We start from the raw sequence: 22,135 nt of genomic DNA on the forward strand, positions 1-22,135 counted from the left end.
ACTAGCCGTTTTATGACAAGCGCTGTTATTATTATTTTATTCGTGTAAATAAGTAACAACCCATATTCCGCTCACTGTTGAGCACGAGCCTCCTTTTGGAATGAGGGGTTATGCTAAAAAAGTCCATCATGCTGGCCCAATACGGATTGGCAGACTTCACACACATATGCATGCAGGTTTTCACAGGATATTTTCCTTCATCGTTTGAGACACGTAGTATTTTTATTTTTTTTATTTTTTAAATGCACACAACTGAAACTGCATGCCCCGGACCGGATTTGAACCTACGCCCTCTGAATCGAAGACGCTCTCAGCTCTATCACGGCTCTCTATTTATTGTTAAAAAAGGGTAATTATTATTAAAAAAAGTTAAAAATAATAAACAGTGACATTACGTAAGACATTTTATTCCAATAACAATACTTTTTTTAACATACATAATGGAATATTACGAACATTTGGTATGTACGCGCTAGCACTTGTGCAAAATGTCTATTCTACGTGCTAAATATATTAAAAACTATATTACCGTTATGAAGAGTAGATTAAAATGATAGACGGAGCATACACAGAAAAATTATGCCAATTTCAAGGCTCCTAACTATGCCACCATCACATTACGAAATGTTTTATTACGAGTATATGAAATTGTTAAGTTGTCGGCCATCTTTATAGCTCACATTTGTGTGCACAACTCTTGCCAGTATCACATAGATGGAGAAGACACAAATTAAATTGTTCAGTGACAGGAGAACGGTTCAATTTTGAAAATATAGTAAACAGTTGATATTTTATTGTTGGTTCTTACTAGGATTATTTCTTGATAGTAGAATAACTAACAAACCAGTGACAATCAATATTATAATACTGACGAAACATCGCAGTACACTAAGAAAATTACACGTTTTGTAGTATTATGAAGCTCTTGTTCCGTCTATCTTTTCCATTTAGTCCTCGATTGTTAAGACACTTCGCGGCTATTTATTTCCAACAATATAATTATTATTATGTTGTACAATAAATTATTATTAACAATTTGTCAGAAACATTATTTTATTTTTCATTTATTCCATAAGACAGTGTCTGTGCCTTTATATAAGAGAAATAAATTAATTAGATAAATGCAGACATGAAAAAAATATAATTTCTTGCAAATTGTTTGCGAACAATTAATTCCATATTTGTATAAATCAATAATAAATAAACATACAGTTCTATATATTAGGCCATTACAGTATAAAAATGCTTTTTTTTTCATTAAAAAAATGTTCTTTGTTCATACACTTAATGCACGTTTATCCGCCTGCGGTTATGCTCGGTGTCATTTATACTGTTCTTTATTTAACATTTTGCTGTCAAATAATATGCACATCAATTCAATTCTTCTTTATGGCTTTAATTTGTACCAATTGGACACAGATAAACTCGCCAGTATAACCTAGATGAAGGAGGCACCAAAGAGATGGTTAGGTTGGAAAGTTAATTTTTCAATATCATTATTTTAAATCAATACTGTCAAAAATAACACAAATACCTGTATAAATAACTTAAGCATGTATATGAATTTGTAGCTAATAGAAAATTTGCAGGTAACTTATTCAAAAATACCCATCGGATCATTCGCATTTCGCTACTTAATTATTTTTATCATTAAGTAGAGAATTGAAAATTACGATTATTTAAGTGATCTATTCTGTTAATTCAAAATTTTAAGAGTTTTTGTAAAATTTACCTGTTAAATCTTACTTTACATATACACACATAAGCATAATGATTATTATAGGACTACTTATTTTTATAAATTCCTTTTTAAGATATAAAAGACAAAGAACTAACGTAAACAATAATAAGCGACCTATTTAATTCCCAGCAATCCCATTTAAGTTTCTCTGTCAATAAAGGGCCTTTATAGACAAAGTCTGATCCTTCTAAGCTACAGCATCTGAATGTTCTCTTTTAACAGTATTGTCAGTGTATATGTTGTCTGTCAAATATAGAACAGTATAACAGCCGGAGTATAGCGTACATACCGCTCGCATGTTTATATATTTTTTTTTACTTGAGCTTAAGTATGGTGTTCTTGAGTTTGTCCACGTTGGCTCCGGAGAACTCCTCGATCTTCTTGGAAGACTTCACGAACACGAAGGTCGGCATCGCGTTTATGTTGTACTCCGTGGCGATGTCCTCGCACTCGTCCACGTCCACCTGGAAATTAAAAAGATTTTTTTACTTGTGGCTCACAGATTAAACAGATAGAGCGTACGGAACACGACGGTGTCGTAGCAAATACAAAATTCACGAATACATTCTAAAGTCAGTCGCAAGCGTCGCATAAGTAACTTTCAATATTATTCAAGAAAAATGGCGTCATATACGTTTTTAAATATTTTAAAGTGTTTACAAAAACTAAAGAAATAAGATGGAGTTTTTTTTTAAATTGGTTATTATTGATTATTATACTTATATATAATAGAATTGACCTCTCTACAGATTTATTATAAGTATAGATAGACATAATTTATGAGGGCAATTTAGCGTTAAAAATTAGAAATTACTATTGATTTCACAGAATAGATGCAATAACGTTTTCAAGTGGTTTTTCTCTGTGGCAAGTGGTAATCAGTGATAACACGTATTTGCATTTGAATGTGTTTGTTCGTGTCTAGCGATGATTACTACTTCAATGGATTGCATTTACGATTGCTGCATGCGATATTAGCTTTAGTCATACATGCATACAATATACATACATATAAAAGGTATACAGGGAAAAGTTCTATCGTATTTAAGTATGAGTAGGTACCTGCCAAACCTTATACTAAAGCCAAGTTCGATGTGGAATGTTTATCAACAAACAAATTACAAACGCATGCCATTTCGTATCTAATTTAGTATATATTAGGAGGAGGATAAAAACCACACCCCTTTCGGTTTCTACATCATCATCACTATCAGCCGATGGACGTCCCCTGCTGGACATAGGCCTCTTACATGGACCTCCAAGCATAATGATCTCTAGCCGCCAGCATCCAGCGGTTTCCTGCAATCGGCTTGATGTCCTCGGGGTCAATCAGCACTGCGCTTTAAGTTGCCAGGTCTAGTCGTCGGGGTTGGCAGCGGAATCTCTCCGGGAGATTCTTGACACCCCTTGCCCCGCCGTTACACAACCGCTGCAAGAGAGGGAAATAGCGGGGTCACCGGGGACTAGGGGATGTTTCGTTTTTGCTTTTTTTATGCCCATATTTATTTGCTACCCTTTCGGTTACTACACGGAAGTCGCTTGGTGGTACGCCTTTGCCGATAGGGTAATAAGACACGGCCGAAGCCTTCCACCAGCCAGAGTTGGACCAATTAAGAAAACCTCAATCTGCCCAGCCGGGGTTCGAACCCAGGACCTCTGTCTTGTAAATTCACCGAGCATACTGCGCCACGGAGGCCGTCAAATGATGGTGATGATGATGCTGACGTTGACGATGGATAACGTCACCTTTACCACGACAATGAAGTCAGCGAGCTCGATGGCTAGCTCTTCGAGTTTAAGCCCAGCCGGGGATCGAACCCAGGACTTCTGTCTTGTAATACCACTGCACCACTGAGGTAGTCAAATGATGATGATGACGTCACCTTGAGCACGACGATGGAGTCAGCGAGCTCGTTGGCCAGCTCCTCAAGCTTGGGCCCGATCATCTTGCAGGGCCCGCACCAGGTGGCCATGAAGTCGATCACCACCAACTTCTCGCCAGCTTCCGCCAGCCTGGTCTTGAGGTCGTCCGAGTCTTTGATGTGGATGGCCATTTTATGACTGCAAAGAAGTAAAATTATTTAAAATAAAAAAAAATAAAAAATAGTTTATTTCAGTAACTTTAATCAGTAACAAATAATAAAAGGCTAGAGTCTTCTTTTAAGAGTTGTAAACTCCTGTGACTGAAGTCTTAAATATTTAAAAAAAATTAAATATTTATCAAATAAAATAGTTATTAAAAATTTAGTTAAAAGTGATCATCAAAAATAATCATAGGCCAATGACCTATGACAGATGTAGTTATTGGAAATTGAGTTTAATCTCACAAGTCATTAATTCTCGGTTACTGTTGTAATGTGTTACTAAGTCTGTCCGCTCAGAAACAGCGTTTCTGACAAGTCGTGATCGAATGGGACAAACATTCAATTAGAATTACCTAGTTGTTTTGGCTCATCACTACAAAGACAAACAGTTGGCATAACCTTGAAACAGCTCACCCTGAAACGCAATCTCTGAGCGGCCGGATTTTACCTGACATTCACTGCTATATAGGTACATTGTACATTTGTACAATGCAGTTTGCAGCGAGCTAATATAAAACTGCCTATTTTTTTTTTAATTTTCATTTTTAAAGGCTTATCAAGCCACTTAAAATAGAGTAAATAATCTATAGAGTATAATAGAAAGACCTATTAGTTACACTACAAATAACTCAAGAACGACGACCGATTTGGCTAAAAATTAGTGGAAAGGAACAGAACCAGGAGACGGACATAGAATACTTAGGGTAGGGTAGAGGTAGGGTAGGAGTAGGGTAGGAGTAGGGTTGAGTAGGGGTAGTTTAGGGTGGGTGATCCCGAAGTAATGTTCATATCGGTACCGGGAAGGAAGGTCGGTGAATGTAGGAGGTTTTAGTGCGTAGGCTACTGTGTATCGGTGAAGTCGGGCTTCGTCATCTAGGCTACCTGGTCATCCATGAGGATTTCCTCCTACAATAAATAAAAAGAAAAGTGTAGGGGTGGGGTAGGGTAGGGCTAGGTTTCACACGGACGAAGTCACGAGCATCCACTAATCTTTACTTCTTTGCTAATATATAAAGCTGAAGAGATTGTTATTTTGATTGAACGCGCTAAACTCAGGAACTATTGGTCCGATTTGAAAAATTCTTTCAGTGTTAGATAGCCCATTTATTGAGAAAGGCTATATATTATCCCCGTACTCCTTCGGGAACGAGAACCACGCAGGTGAAACCGCGCGGCGTCAGCTAGTATCAATATAAATATCATGTTTGAAATAGTAGTTAAGAACGCCTAATTTGTTGATAATAATTCTGTTATCAACACACCTCTAACTGTTTATCGGATTTAGTTCGACAGAGGTTTGCTTACTGATAAAAGCTATGAAAAATAACCGCGTACACGACTGCATAGGTATATGCCTTGATAAACATTACGAAGAAAAAATAAATGTATGTCACGATGAAACAATCGAATAATCTTCGTAATTGTAAATTATAATCTATACTTATAATAAATCTGTAGAGAGGTCAATTCTGTACAAGAAATATATTTCCAAAATATCAGGGGGTGATTAGTGATCGATGCTGATGCCAAAAATGCAATCAGTAAAATTTTTGTCTGTCTGTCTGTCTGTGTTCGTTATAGAAACAAAAAGTACTCGACGGATTTTAACGAAACTTGGTACAATTGTTCTTCATACTCCTGGACAGGTTATAGTATACTTTTTATTACGCTACGATCAATAGGAGCAGAGCAGTGAAGAGAAATGTAGGGAAAACGGGAGAAGTTACTCCATTTTTCAAACTTCCGTCGCCGTCCTTAATGGGTAGGGTAAGGGTAGTGTAGGGGTAGGTTAAGGTAGGGGTAGGGGTAGGGTAGGGTAGGGGTAGTTGAAAGTAGTTTACATCGACTTTCACGCAGACGAAGCCGCGGGCGTCCGCTAGTTCTAACATAAAAGCTATATACCATAAAGGATGTGCACTGTTTACCAACAAACATTCAAATTGAGGGTATAAATCGCTAGTCATTTCACACCTAATAATAATTATAATTAACTGGTTGTTAATGAAAACGAATTTCATTAACAAGAGTTAGAACAATTAGATATAGTTAATGTTATATACTAGTGAGCGAGTCGCAGGGATTCGCTGGATGCAGGCGGCTCAGTATCGTGATGTTTGGAAGTCCCTACAAAAGGCCTATGTCCTGCAGTGGACGTCCATCGGCTGATATGATGATGATGATGATACTACTTTGTATACTTTGTGATGAGTGTTATATAATATTAGTAAGTATAGATTATATATTGATGTTAAAAAAGCAATACATCTATACTAATATTATAAAGCTGAAGAGTTTGTTTGTTTGATTGAACGCGCTAATCTCAGGAACTACTGGTCCGATTTGAAAAATTCTTTCAGTGTTAGATAGCCCATTTATCGAGGAAGGCTATAGGCTATATATTATCCTCGTATACCTACGGGAACAGGAACCACGCGAGTAGAACCGCGCGTCGTCAGCTAATAATCAATACTTACTAAATATTATAAATGCGAAAATAAGTCTGTTTGTCTGTCTGTTACCTTTTCAGGACTAAACGGCTGAACTGATCGAGCTGAAATTTGGCATAATTGTAAATGGGACCTTGGAGCAAAACATAGGGTACTTTTTGACCCTAACCTAACACGGAATTTCGTACCATCTCGGCTCATGACGTCACGAACCGACATATTGAATGACTCACTTGCGCCGACATATGAGTACATGCATTTTTGTTTGTTTCGTGAGAAATCTTTACCCTTCATTTTGAGCCCCCCAACAAATAATACAGGGCCCCCCTAAGGCACGCTACGCCACTAGTAGACTTTAAAAAAATCTCCAAATCAATGCTTACTTCAAACATTACCCAACTCGTAAATTCACTAATTCTGCGGTCGAAGGTAACAACAACTTAGTATAAAACATAAGGTCGATTGTACGATTAAGCGTATGAAAAAATATTATTCACACTGACCTTGCATCACGGTCATCAGACATAAAGGCTAATGCACAATGGATCTTTTGAAGAATCAATATAATTTCCGTAAAATTAAAACCTCACCAAAAATTTATTAATGAAAAAAAATGCATTTATAATATTAGAATGGATTTAAACAAACTGTGGATAACATATATTAATATTAAAAATACTTACGTAACTATGAGTACAAATAATGATATTCTAATTTTAGAAGACAGTTTGTCTTTGGATGTACAAGCTGCGGTACAAGTAAATTGACAAAACAAACGCAGTTTGTGTGTGTTAATTAAAAGAAGGTCAGCACAGAAGTAATGCTTTACTAAATTATTTACGTACTAGCGCTCCGCGGTTTCACCCGCGTAATACCCGTTCCCGTGAGAATATGAGGATAAAATATAGCCCACGACACTCGACAACGTGGCTTTTTAGTAGTAAAATAAATTTTAAAATTGGGGAGAGGGAGGCGAGTGAAATCAGTTTACAAAAAAAAAACCCCTAATGGAAATAATTCACAGATTTGTTTAACATGTTTCTGCTTTACTGACGCTCCTTCAGTTACACACAAACACGCCTGTCTGTACACAATAAAAAAACGTCCTTCGAAAATAGAATAACAATATCAGGGGTTTTCAATCCAATCCACAATGAAAAAAATATACACCTAAAATTACATGAAAATCGTCTATGGTAGGATTGGAATGGACGATAAGCGCGGGCTATTTTATCGATCCCGAGTGACCCGCGTGTTTGGGAGCCATATAAAGTCCGAATCTCTTCACAAATCTAGCCTATACCGTACAATTTTATGGTAATCGTATAGGTCAACGAAAAAAACGGCTATTTACAGTCAAATAGTGCCATTTATGTATGTTTGATTCACTAAATTTGACGTATGTTAGCCACCTTATATAGTTAACATCAAATTAATAACAACCGCATTATTCATATTCCTCAAAGCCCTTTGTAATAATGTCAATTGGGCAATATCCACTATCTACTCTACGATATCCACGAAGGGATGTCAGTAGCCACCGGATAACATTTTTTACCTATAATATCAATCACGTGAGCTAAGAATTACTAAAATAGCTATTTGTAATTAGTAACAAATACAATAGTAATCGTGCATATCTGTTACCGGCAGTGGACACTCAATATTCATAATATGTATTTTATACATTGGAAAAACGACACTGGTTTATATACATTGCCTAGGCATTGTATGGAATACCTGAGTTAAACAGATTGTCGGTAACATATCTACTAAAATTACTCAAAATTAGTGAATACACTCACTTTTCGAAATTGAAAGTAAACTCACATCTTAAAATTAAGTTTTACAAAATAAGACAAAACGAATTATTTTTTATAGCACTCCATGACGTTACAATGTAAAACATACTAATGTCAAAAAGACTCGGTTGAATTTACACTTCTATAGACACTGACCTAGCGAACAAACTTGCTTATCGGTTTGCTATGCCGCATCGCCTTATGTACTAGCCTTAATAAAACTAATAACACTTACCTAGAAAATACACTAAAAAATAACACGAACTTTTTTTTTTATTTTAGTTTAGCTGCAAAACACAGCTAAATATTACTTATTTATACTTAATAGTCGGTTTAAGTTTATTTTTTTAATTAACTAATTCTCAAGATACGTCCTTCGCACACGACAGTTAACGATCAACTAAATATTGTATAGTCATTGCGTATCTACGAAATAAGTATTGCATAGTATTATGTTACATGGAAGTGAGGAATTTAGCGGCATTGTGAATTGACTAGGCATATCACGAAATACTTGCGCAATATTATTTATTTGTCTTTTTTATCAAAAACTCTATTCCATCTCGGACTAGTTACAGTTACTTTATATCATAACCATTTTATAGCATAACCACTTAACCAGCTAGACGATTAGCTGGTTATCATTAGATAACTTTTTAATGTCTGATCTCAATGAAACAAACCATATCTTCAGAATAAGTTCAATACTTTGAGAACCGAATAAAAATCATTGGAAGATTATTGACAACATATTGTAATGTCAATAGATTGTCTTCTTCTCAATCTTCTATATCTTCATATCTTTCAATATATTTTTTGATATTTATAACCGTCTTGTTGGTCCAGTGGTTAGAGTGGCAGATTACATTCCCAGTCAGTATCATCATTATCATGACGTGATATTGCTCATTAAAGAATTTAACATTGTCATCTTGAGCGGTCCATCACCCACATTTAAGCAGCGTGGTGGGTCTAAGCTCCATATCCTCCCTCCTATACTGACCCTGTTTTACTATATGAATATATAACCTCGGAAATTCATAAGATCACGGCCATTCTTGTTCCAATGTAACATGACTATGTAGTTTGTATAGATAGGTAGTGAATAAGATATAGGGGGGAAACTGGATAGTAATTGCTGTAGGGGGTTAAACCGAGCGCACACTGCGGATTTGCCAAACAGTTAATATTCCCTATTTTCCTGTCTAACGGTTTGGTTTGGCAAATAACGTATTTGGATACATAGGAATAACCTAAGCTAATTTTTGAAGGAAAACTAGATAAAACTACTTTTGTCAAATGCGTTCAATTACATCCGCCAACAAACTTTGTTTTACATCGTAGACCATGAATATATACAAAATACCCCATAAACCCCTAAACAGCTGCATTTCTATAACTAGGAATCACCAGTTTGCATTGGTTAATCACTTGCGTCACTCCTCGATCCTTATACTGCTTTTCAATACTACAGAATCTAAAAATTCTTCTTCGTCGTTACACTCTTGACAGAGTGGTCGTGGTCGTCATTTGGGCGCGGTGGCAAGCCTCACTATCCGTCGCCATTCCTCCCGCAGGCTCTCCTAGAACATTCGTGGAGCGATCCATGGAGAGCGGTTTTTACTTGATCAGTCCAGCGCATTGGTGACCTGCCACGTGCTCTTGTGCCCTCCACCTTTCCTTGCACCACAAGTCTCTCTATGGACGTGTCATCTTTTCTTGTAATATGACCAAAGAAAGTCAGTATGCGACATTGGACTATTGAAGAAAGACGCTGTTTGATGCTCAGTTCTTGGAGGATTGAAATGTTGGATCGGAACTGAGTCCAGGATATGCCAAGCATTCTTCTCCAGCACCACATTTCTAGAGCGTCTATAATATCGAGCGAATCTAAAAATATCTAATATTAAAACATCGAATTTTTAAACTTATCATGGTTTGAAACTTTTTAAAGTCCATGGTGTACGCAATCAATTATTATTATAGATTAGTGATCTAAACGACGTTAATCCTATGCGTTATATTTTGCATTCCCACGCGAATGACTGTATCGCCTATTTTAAGTACATACTTTTCCAGTTTTCCTCAACTTCTGTCATAAAGTGTTGAACGGCACAATCCGCGTAATGTGCGCTCGCCCTTGCGCTTGGCACAGTCTTATTAGTGAGTCAGATTGCGGTGACGTCATGGTTGTAAATAATCATGACAATCAATCGATGCTAGTATAACTAGTTGGGAGTTAGCGAGAAATATGACTATTCTATCTTGAGACGAGTGATGCATTTTTATAGAAAATCGATCACGGAACTGGAACATTCATGCTGGATTTGCCTCATCTGCCTGAATCCTAGCTGGGTTTTTTTTATTCAATGATAAATTAAGCCTGATGTTGAGTGATGATGAGAGAGCGGGGGCACACGATTCGTTGCGGCGCCGCATCGCAAAGATTACACCGTATCAGCGGGAACACGAGCGGTGCGGCGCCGCAACGTTGTTATGCCGCAGCGGCGCCGTGGCTGCGTTGGACAGTCTGTTAATAGAGTAATGTTGTGACGCATAGACAACTGAGCGGTGCCGCTCGACGTCACAACGCATTCACCCCTGCCCGCCTCGTCTCGGTGGTTGCAAGTCCGGTGCGGTATGTAAGACGCAGTGACACCGCAATGCATCGTGTGTCCCCACTCTAAGATAGAAATGGGCTAACTTGAAACAGTACAAGTTTATTCTACCTACACCTCTGATGGTTTCTACGCAGCATCACACCGAAATGCTAAATCGCTTGGCGGTCTTTCCTGGTTGGGTGGTAACTAGCGACGGCCGAAGCCTACCACCAGATCAGACCTGAGCCAATTTAGAAAATAAGAAATCCTAAAAGTCTTTTTAGGACACAGTGTATAATTCACATCATGAGCCTCTACATTTTATAATTTTAAGACAAAAAATAAAAAAAATCAACCTTCCTGCTGCGGGACATTTTGAGTGTCCCAAGCAACCGATGGTCAGGGCTCCAGAAGGAGGACTCGACCTAACTCTTGATCCAACAGTTAAGCTATATAGGTTCCGTCAATATGCTTTTTTATCCTGTGGTACTTTATAGTGTTAGGTACCATTCAAAGTGGAGGCCATTGAATCACTTTCACATAATTATGAAGTAAAAGTAAAAGAAATTGTAACAATTTCAACAATTAAAATTTATAATAATACTAGCTGACGCGGCGCGGTTTCACCCGCGTGATTCCTGTTCCCGTAGAAATATGGGGATAATATTTAGCCTATAGCCTTCCTCAATAAATGGGCTATCTAACACTGTAAGAATTCTTCAAATCAGACCAGTAGTCCATGAGATTAGCAACTCTTTAGCTTTATAATCTTAGTATAGATATGAAATTTCATTTCAATTCATTTCAATAAATAGACAAATTTCAACCAATAGCAGTGTCAGAAATTCAACAGTATTTCTGGTTGCACTGTTATTGGTTGAAATTTGTTTATTTCTTTTCACAAGGTTATCTTTTAGAGTATACATAGAAAATTGCATCCATCTGACTTTTAATGGTAACTTTTGTTGCTGCTTTAAATGGGTTAAGTCTCAATAGATAAAAGGTCACTGAAATGCATCTTTATCAGCACATAGGTCAACAAAATGATAATTATTATTATTGTTGTCATTATCAGCTGATGGGCGTTCATTGCTGGATATAAGTCTCTCCTATAGACATGTAGATTAGTAACTAACTGACGCCCCATAGTTCCCGTTTCAGTAAGACTACAGGGATAAAATATAGCCTATGACACCCACAAATAATGAAGCTTTCCAGTTGTAAAAGAATTTTCAAAATTAGTTGAGTAGGTCCCAGGATTAAACCCCATAACCCACAAACTTTACCTCTATATAATATTAGTGTAGAAGTAAAGATATATTAATTGTATTATTTATTAAATATTTTCATCTTTCGAGTAAAAGTCTTTGAAATTGTGGACATCACCATATGCACATAGGTATTTGCATAAAAACCCAATAAAAAACTTGATGCTGTTTGCATATTCACTTGTATACAAAAAAAAATACTCTGCCACAAATACTTGTTTCCAAATTCTATTACTATTACAATGGGTACTTAAATTTAAGAAGCCTCTTTAATGGTGCTTCATGGCAATTGTGTGTAATTTCGCCCTAACGAGTTAACAAGTTAATGTACCTACCGGTACCTATTAAGATTCATGACGCAAGTTCTGCTAACAGACATACAAACTATTACTGATTCAAATGTTTGTTGCTACAAATAAATCTGTCGTACTACTGGTTTAATCAGAAAACTGTTACAATCGTAAAAAAGGACATTTTTAAAAGAAATGTTCTAATAAAATCAATGAAGTTCTAAGATCTAATAGTCAAGGTCATAGAATTTCCATCACATGGAAAGTTTCAAGTTCCATTTCTATTATAGTTTCAGGATTAAAATTACATCTAATATTGCGTGTGTAGTAGTAAAATTAAAGAAAATCATACCTGTTAATAGTTTTCAAGGAAAATTGCGACCAAAAAGATTAACCACTGGAACACGCGGCTGACAAGAAATGCCAAAATTTTAGAACAATCAATCAACAAAAAATAAAGTTATATTATCTGTGGTTGGTCAGTGAGAAGACAGATTAATAATTTTTTTGCAATCTGTGATTTTAATATTCGTTTCTACGTTTCTTATCGTAGACAGATTTAAATAGACGTAAATATTTTTTTGCTGCGCTCTATCTATAATCTGTGTTCAGTGCTGCGCTCCAAGCACAAACAAACGACGCCAGGCCGTAAAATGAATTAAAAAAAACTTTGTCAATTACAAATTGTCAATGTCAATGCTACCCAAAAGTCTATTGACATTGACATTTAAATTTAAACTTTTGTGATTATTTTTTTTTCATTTTTATTGAAAGAAAAGTAATCCTTGGAGTAGGTTGTGTGTTGTGTTTTATTATTTAATAATATTGAGTACAACAAATAATTCTATTCTTAATTAATAAACAGGGAGGTGAAGTTTATCATTATTCTGAAGTTATAACCTGTAGTAATAGGCAAAAAATATATTTGAACCATGGAAGGAAGAAAAGATAAGGAATCAAAGAAAGTTGGTAATTGTTTGAGTCGCTGGTTTACGAGGTATTTGATGTCGACCGAATTATACATGGTCGAGCCGTGGGAGAAAATATTTATTCGTATCCTTTTTAAATACTTAATTTAAAAAAAACTATTCTGTGGTCAAATGTTTAGTTTTTATGTAAGCCAATAAAAAGGTATTGAAACGTTAATTTTAAGGCAGTCGACATTACGTTATAGGATACGGTGTCCCTAGCGAGTTTTTTGAATACCTATAGATGAAAAGGGCTCATTGCACAAATCAGGGCCAGTTTCAGTTTACAATTTTTTTTAAATTTTACATTAATTGATGTTAAATAATTTTACTGATATTAAATAATGATACAGTCGAAGCAGCTTACTTGGCAAATCCACTAGTTTATTTTATTCCAACCTCCAATAATTTTTATGCAACATCTTACTGGAATACAAAATTTTATGATACAACTTTGCTGGTAGGGTGATAACTAGCCACAACCTGCCAAGCCAGAACTGAGCCAATCTAGAAATGATAAAATCCTATACTGGCCCGAGGTGGGAATCAAACCCAGGACCACTGATGAGAACCACAGTACTACCAGCAGTCCTAAAGAAGTCCACTCAATCAGTGGAGCAATAAAAGAATGCCCTGGGATATGTGGCATAACCCCAAGGCTCCAACAATATTTTGCTACATTTCTTATCATCCCTTATTCGGCTCACTGCTGAGCTTGAGTCTCTCAGAATGAGAAGAGTTAAGCCAATAGTCCACCATGCTGGCCCAATAAGCAGACTTCACACAAACAGGGAATTAAGAAAATTCTCTGGTATGCAGGTTTCCTCACAATGTTTTCCTTCACTGTTAGAGACACGTGATTTTTAATTTCTTAAGATGCACACAACTGGAAAGTTGGAGGTGCATGCCCCAGACCGGATTCAAACCCATACCCTCTGGAATCTGCAGAGCAGAGATCATATCCACTGGGCTATCAAGGCTCTCTCTTTGAGTTGCTCTATTTATTAGTTCTCTTCATTGCCAGAATCATTCATATTACTTTTCAAAGTAGCGGTATGTTAATTAAACATGCTACATTTTCCTTCAGTGTGTTAATTGGTTACTGAGTCACTTGTTTGCGCCAGAAGAACCCAGATTACTTTCCTGTTTTGTTTTACAAAATATACAGTCAATAGTGTATCTCTACAACTTGAATGTGTGTGAATTACATATATATTTTTATAAAATTACCCAGCAAACATTGTTTTACCTTGTTGCTATTAAAAAAAGGGGTTGATGCTAGTCAGGGTTGTTTGTCAAAAGAATAAAAAAAAATTGAGGTGGGTCACCCATATCATTTCAGGGTATGAAAAATAGATTTATGATCAAACCATTTTAGTAGTTTGATATAAAAAATGTAATTCAGGCACAGATGTGTTGACTGGTTTCTATGCAGCTTTTATTTAACTTTTACTTCATAATTGAAATATAATATTATTGAATATGTTTATTGATGGACAGAATTTCTGTAATAAAAGTCTTATCACACAAAATTCATAACCGTCAATACTTAATATCTTGCTTAAATGTATATTTTAATATTTTATCTATCTAATATTCTTATATTTTTAACCGACTTCAAAAAGGAGGAGGTTCTCAATTCGGTCGGTATTTTTTTTTTTTTTTTTTTTTTTTTTTTTTTTTTTTTTTTTTTTTTTTATGTATGTACACCGATTACTCAAAGACGCCTGGACCGATTTCAAAAATTCTTTTTTTGTTTGAAACGGTATAGTCCCCATTTGGTCCCATTGCCATCATGACAAGATCTGATGGTGGAATCCTGGAGAAATTGAGGGGAACTTTCGAAAATTATATGGGTGTCTACTGTGTTCGTAAACTTTTCCATTTAGTACCTTTAAGAAATACAAAATTATGAAGGTTTGAAATCGATCTGATGATGGAGTCATAAAACAGACGAGGGAACTCCTTGGCGATTTACAGCAGTTACCTTGTGTTTGGGCTTGATTAATTTGTATTAATGAGAACTTTCCACATAGATAGGTTGTGACTGTCATTTAGGGGTGTGGTGATGAAGACCAAGGACAATTAAGGGAACTCCTTAACAGTTTACAGTAACTACCTTGTGTTTGCCCTTGATTAATTCGTATTGCTAAGAACTTTCTACCTAGATGAGTTGTGTCTGTTATTAGGGGTCTGATGATGAAGACCAAGGTCAATGAAGGGAACCCCTTGACGGTTTACGGTAGCTACCTTGTGCTTGGGCTTGATTAATTTGTATTGCTGAGAATTTTGTACAAAGATGGGTTGTGACTGTCATTAGGGGTCTGATGTATTCGTTTGAGATGAAATTTTACACTAAAAATTGAAAAATAATAAAAATTTTAATAAAAAAAATACAACCGACTTCAAAACCTAAAAACGTACCCACTAAACTAAAAAGCGAAAAATAACATCATAATATGTTCTACCTGCTGATCAGTATGAAGTCGGTGCTTAGCCGGTGTTGTCTTAATTTAAGCCATTTCTGATAGGACTACATGAAACAACACTGTCTGCAAAATCTAAATCTATAAGATATGCTCACATGGCTTGAATTAATACATCACCGGCTTAGCACCGACTTCATACTGATCAGCAGGTAGAACATATTATGATGTTATTTTTCGCTTTTTAGTTTAGTGGGTACGTTTTTAGGTTTTGAAGTCGGTTGTATTTTTTTTATTAAAATTTTTATTTTTATTCTTTACAAGTTAGCCCTTGAATACAATCTTACCTGATGGTGAGTGATGATGCAGTCTAAGATGGAAGCGGACTAACATGTTAGGAGGAGGATGAAAATCCACACTCCTTTCGGTTTCTACACGACATCGTACCGGAACGCTAAATCGCTTGGCAGTACGTATTTGTCGGTAGGGTGGTAACTAGCTACGAAGCCTCCTACCAGCCAAACCTGGGCCAATTAAGAAAACTTCAATTGTCCCAGCCGGGGATCGAATCCAGGACCTCAGTCTTGTAAATCCACCGCGCATACCACTGCGCCACGGAGGCCGTCAAAAATACTTTTAAACAAGTAATTCTTCTATAGGTATTTATATTAATGGACCCAGTCAACCTTACTTTGACAGTTACACAAACAACCTACCTACACACCAAATAAATATAAATATGTTCTTACATAAGGAAGATCATTTTCCTCTGTGTATCAATATACATTATGTTTGTATTAAGAATATTTCCTTAACAATAAAACCCAGATGTTGTTTTCGCAATAGTGTTCAGTTTGTTCTGGTACTTCAACTACAAAATCATCGTGTACGTCATATCCCAGATACGTGAATCGTCGTATGCTCAAGAAATACCAACTTTATTGTAAATGTTAATTTATTTAAAATGTATTTTCGTTTTTAATGTTCTACAGAATTATTATGCACAGTAAAAAATTAAATACCTATCAGTTTGTTATAAAACAATCGCGGGGCAGGCATGTTTTCGTTCTCGTGAAATTGTTTTTTTTTTCTTGGCTAACTTTTTTTCCTTTAGAAATTAGCAGAACCTCGCGGTTTCACTTGCGTTGTTGCCATTCCCATGGGAATACAGGGATTAAATTTATCTTATGTTACTCCCTGGTAATGTAGCTTTCTATTCTTTGAAAGAATTTTGAATATTGAGTTTATTTGTTACATACTTACAAAAATACAAATCTTTCCTTTTTATACTATTAGTGTTGATAAGCTAGCAAACTATGGGAGGATGGAATGACTTAATTACTGTAAAATCACGAAGATCTAATTGAATAGGGAATTCAAATTATAAAGCTAAAGAATTTGTTTGTTTGAACGCGCTAATCTCAGGAACTACTGGTCCGATTTGAAAAATTCTTTCAATGTTAGATAGCCCATTTATCGAGGAAGGCTATAGGCTATATATTATCCCCGTATTTACGGGAATGAGAACCACGCGGGTGAAACCGTGCGGCGTCAGCTAGTTAAAAAATAATTCTGCGTTTGCTAAGATAAGTAAAAGTGAGACGTTTCTCTATGTGCATAATAATTCTATTTCACATTCTGTGTTAATGGTGTATTGAAATTTAATAAAAATATTTATATATTGTTTAATTTTTTCCTATTACATCAGTGTTTTTGCAACTAAACTTTGTAAGCTGACCACATTAGACAAAAGCATTAGCCTGTTTTGTTCAATCTTCACTTAATTCCTGTAAGAGATGAAATAAAATGGGTATCTTCAAGAAAGGATGTGTATATAGAAGGCAAGCACATTCCACCTTAAACTTTCTTAGGCGATAGAAAAAAAAAAGATTTCAAATAATTTCAAGTAAATTTATTCAAAGTTTAAGCTTTCAAATAACTGACAGTATATCCGTTTGTATATCGGAAAGACTCTGGCACTTTCAAAGACATCTTCTCCAAATGACTAAGGCCATGATTGAACATGCTTTTTGATATATCGGTGCTGACCGAACTTGGGTCAGACAACCAGGTCTCCACTTCATCATTGAGCTCCGACTCGGTCTTATACAGAATTTTTGTTAAAAACGAAGATTTCAGGGAAATTCTATCTGTAAAGTTCTCTTCGTTTCTCAACACTTGCAGTTCTTTATCCATCACCCATATCAATAAATATTGCTTTTTAGTCACCGACATGGTACATTCTAGAACAATTTTACACATCATTGTATATTGCAAACCGAGGTTAAATTCACGAGTCAAACTCTCTACTGTGTATATAAAATCGTCGATTGTAACATCTTCCAAAGGCTTCTTGTGTGCGAAGATATGTTTAATATTCGAATTGTGATGTAACTTTACGTCAGAGTTGTATAGTTTGACAGTGTCCTTATTTTTAATACCCAACCAAGCTAAACATCGGTTGCAATGGTAGACCGTTCGTTTAGAATTAAACTTGTTGATTTTCTCTGATAGAATGTTCAAGTTTACAACAAAAAATGTAAGCCTGTATAAAAAGTCAAGAGTATTCGGTTTTAGTGTAACTTTTTCTGATTCGTTAACACCATGAGAGTGGCCGTGGCAAAACCATTCTGACATATCCAAATTGCTTGTCGGTAATTCCAAAATTCTGTCAAATTTAACTAAACCATCTGATAGTACATTTGAGCAATTGCCGCATACAATTTTTATCTCTTCTTTGGGATTAAAATTAATATCCAATTTATCTATTTTGATTTCTTTGTTTATGTTATTTGTTGAAATTATTTCTGAATAAAAGTTACCACCGTTCTTAGGTTCGGTTAAAATTCTGAAAGATACTGTATTTTTTTCAATTTTAAGACATGACATGGAGTTAGGTATTATGAAACAGAATTCCTGTATAGGAATAATGCATGAAACATCAGATTCAGAGTCCGAACAATCAGAAAGGCTCTCTATTGACGACAAACTATCACATCTCTTCAATTCATTACTGTCATAATAATTCAGTACTATGCAATTGGATTGTATACTAATTTTGAGATTGCAATCTTTTTGAAAATCCACATTGGTAGTAATATAGACATTGCAGCTCCTCAATCGGGAACGTAGTTCCATAAAGACACTTTTCACGAGCATTTTTTTAAACTTATCCGTATTATAGTGTAATGTATCACTTAATCTTAACCCAATTTTGGACCAATTTAACACTAATTCAACTATTACTTATTTATCAATTAATTCTATATTTTCTTTGATTCTCTTAATATAACCATTAGTTTCATAAACATTGAAAAGGGTGTCCATCTCACGGATGGTGAAAGGTAGGGTAGCTTTCTGGTAGTAATCGTTCATCATTTCAATATTATCAATGACGGCGTCGAGTAAATGTGATTTTTCTGCATATATCCCCGGTGCCTCGTGCTTTAGATATGTAAAGTGTATGTGGAGATGATAGAACGACGGCTGGTAGTGAAGATATATTCTCAACTGGCTACCTGGTACGTTGTATTTGTCAAGGATGGCTTTCTGAAATAAATATTATTTTTCAATAAGATATAATATAATATGGCAATACTAAACAAAACATACAAACAAATTCCTATAATGTAATACTGAATGTAATGTAATACTGAAATGAATTTTAATTCAACTATGTTGTGTAATTTTTTTTTACTTGACACATAAATTGTATGCTCAATGTTCCTAACATCTTTTTAAGTCTTGTTCAGGACCTGAACCTACTTAACTGTAGCTGATTAAATCACTGGATCCACAAGATTAACTATGGTATAAAAAAAATGGAGGCTTGTACTAATACTAAGTTTAAGTTAAATTTAAATTTAAACCATAATTTACAGGAATTTTATTTACCTTTCCCTCGTCACGGACTCTCTTCAACAAAGGCAGATGACCCTCATTCAAATCTCTCAATGATTTTATTTCTCTTTGCCTGACGATAGCAAGCAGATACAATGTCTCTTTAGTTAGACCATCCCACTTCAGATCAGGAAGTAAAACAAAACCTTCTTTTTCACACTTGTTATCATATACTACTCTGTCCTGCTCGCTTTTGCCCTCTAGAATGTTGTATACCCACTGGAAATAGAAAGCAATGTATAATTAATGTTTACAATAGTATAATATTCTTTAAGGAAAAAGTATCAAAATTGGACCTTGCTCACAAGACTACAGCCATGTGAAATATCGAGTCAACTACTCATATTACTATTCCGATAGTTGTTTGTCTTATAGCGAAAAGTTTCAACCAACACCTCAAGAAGCTTTCGCTTAACTGTTTGATCATGGGTCTCATACAGAAGGCAGTGATTCTTGAGACGGCACATATTTTGGGGAGGTTCCTCACTCTGGAGCCTTGGCCATTGATTGCTTGGACATTCAAATGTCCCACAGCTAGGGGGTTGCCTCATGATCCAAAGATATTTAGACCACCCACTGGACCAACAATTTTATAAAAAAAAGAAGCGCTGAAACTAAAGATAAAACCTAAAATTAAATTACCTGTAAATTAAACTGCTCTTTGGCAAGGTGTGACAATGTGTACTTCTGGTACAGCTGTGGAGTCTCTAGTATAATGTGAACTTCTTGCTGACTGTACTTAGCTATGTGCTTCTCTGTTGCCGGGTAGATTATTGTTGTCTTTACTCCTGCAATACAAGATATTTGAGATGTTTGTTAATGTTTAGAGTTTAGAGTAAAGACTCCATGATAGAGTCAGAGATTGGAATGAATTTATTTATTTACACTAACCTACAAAATTATTACAATATATCAAATTGGTATTATATCTGTAGTATTTCTGATTATTTGGCTCGCCTACGCACCACCACGGGCTACCTGTCCGACGGTCTGACACCGACCGCCCCCTCTCTTCGGCCTGCCCTAATGACGTATACGCTCGAGACAAACACCACTATAAATACATACACTACAATATCAATACAGTTTTCCTATTTTAGTATATATGTTATAAGTAAATGTTAAAAAACATTAATCATACTAATAGACAGCAAATTAATGTGGTCTTGATCCATTGTAAAAGACTCATGATGAAAAAGTGTAAATAGTTTTTGGTGGAAGTTATTCAATATGTAAAAATAATACCAAAGTATTTCACGATACATTCCAATTGGTGAGAAACCTTGAAGGTTTGATACAATTAATTTAGTAAAATAACTAAATGAGTACTTAAATAACAATAGACTACTAAATAATTACCACTTTTTACAATAACTTTCACAAAGAATGAAATTGAAATTATGATCAAGTTGAATACATAGTAGTCATCTTGATCATTACAAAGGCAATTATTTTACACAGTAATGTTGTGTGATCTTATGACTCAACGATTCATATATTCACACACAAAGAAACTGTTCCAAGTTAAATGTAATCTACGCTTTATCTTTATTTGGCTAACATATTGTTATCAACTTCAGTGACTTTCAAAAGTTAATTACCATAAAATTTATGTAAATTAATTATGGAATTTTCCAATAAGTTGGATATATTTCTAGGAGCATGTCTCAAACGTGGGAAGAAGTATGTTACTCACCTTTGGTACGAAAATAACTACAAAATAAACGCAAGAAGTGTAAGCCTTGAAATTTGAAAGTGAAAGAACACTATTGTGCAAAAATGTGGGTTTTCACTCACCGTTTATACTCGAATTGGGAAAACACACATAGTTTCCATAAATATCGTTCTGAAAGAAGGTGCGCAGCTCGCTGTCTTCAGAAAAATACCCTTTTTCGTTCAGTTCTTCCTCTTTGAAAGCATTTTTCTCCAGGATAACCAACGCCACTCCACTTTTGTCTTTAAAATTACCGAGGGCACAAACTATTTTCCTATTTGTGTTGTTGTTTAGTATTTTGCTGAGGATAAAGTCTCTCAATTGCAACTGCGATTCATTTACACCGTTCTCATTTTGGTCGTCTTTTTTAAATTTCTTTGCGCAAAGCGGTTCAATAACGTCGCTTTGGCATTTACCGTCGGACATTTTGTGCTGGTAATGCCATGCGCGAAAATTGAACTAACGCTAATGTTGCTATACAACAAAATTAAATATTGAAAGAAATTGAATAGATTTAAAATTGGTGGGTTTTCTTTCATATTTTATTATTATATTAATTTAAAAAAAGTACCCCTCAGTTTTGAATAAACAATAATCTTGAGGATTATAATTTGTAACTATACTGCGCGCCACGAAACAAGTCCCGTAGACGCGGACACAGAAAAGTAACGCGAACCTAATGTTTTATTGGCGATCCGCGCTCATTATCATTTTTGTTAATGTAATGGTGGCCCTATTGTCATTTCTAAGGCGCTATCAATTTTAGTTCAAGTTTTAGCCGCGGGACTTCTTTCGTGGCCCGGAGTTCGGACTGTCGTAAATCTCTAAAATTACCCTCAATAAATAGCTACATTATTCAATAGTACCCAGCTCATCCTCATCATCAAGTCTAGAC

At 35.4% G+C, this 22,135-nt stretch overlaps 3 protein-coding genes across 4 annotated transcripts; all 3 read right to left on the bottom strand.

The window, feature by feature from the left end:
* Positions 1 to 391: 391 nt before the first annotated feature.
* Positions 392 to 12,744, bottom strand: LOC112045048 (thioredoxin-2). Of its 2 annotated transcripts, none has more exons than XM_024081103.2 (3): positions 12,585 to 12,744; positions 3,625 to 3,802; positions 392 to 2,205 (listed from the first exon to the last, which is right to left on the bottom strand). In XM_024081103.2, exons 2-3 carry the CDS (start codon positions 3,793 to 3,795, stop codon positions 2,056 to 2,058), a joined length of 321 nt encoding a protein of 106 aa, XP_023936871.1. In that variant the 5' UTR covers positions 3,796 to 3,802; positions 12,585 to 12,744; the 3' UTR covers positions 392 to 2,055. The 2 variants fall into 2 exon arrangements, with proteins under 2 accessions (XP_023936871.1, XP_023936870.1); XM_024081102.2 differs by lacking the exon at positions 12,585 to 12,744 and adding an exon at positions 8,310 to 8,459.
* Positions 12,745 to 17,523: 4,779 nt separating this feature from the next.
* LOC128198011 (uncharacterized) lies at positions 17,524 to 18,785 on the bottom strand. The gene has a single exon (XM_052887046.1). The coding sequence runs from the start codon at positions 18,783 to 18,785 to the stop codon at positions 17,550 to 17,552; it is 1,236 nt and encodes a 411-aa protein (XP_052743006.1). The 3' UTR covers positions 17,524 to 17,549.
* Positions 18,786 to 18,872: 87 nt separating this feature from the next.
* On the bottom strand, positions 18,873 to 21,685 carry LOC112045047 (m7GpppX diphosphatase). Its single transcript, XM_024081101.2, has 4 exons — positions 21,324 to 21,685; positions 20,169 to 20,314; positions 19,521 to 19,745; positions 18,873 to 19,175 (listed from the first exon to the last, which is right to left on the bottom strand). Exons 1-4 carry the CDS (start codon positions 21,664 to 21,666, stop codon positions 18,873 to 18,875), a joined length of 1,017 nt encoding a protein of 338 aa, XP_023936869.2. The 5' UTR covers positions 21,667 to 21,685.
* Between the last annotated feature and the right edge of the window lie 450 nt (positions 21,686 to 22,135).

The sequence above is a fragment of the Bicyclus anynana genome, chromosome 18, assembly GCF_947172395.1.
Source record: "Bicyclus anynana chromosome 18, ilBicAnyn1.1, whole genome shotgun sequence".
NCBI classification, from domain to species: Eukaryota; Metazoa; Arthropoda; class Insecta; order Lepidoptera; family Nymphalidae; genus Bicyclus; species Bicyclus anynana.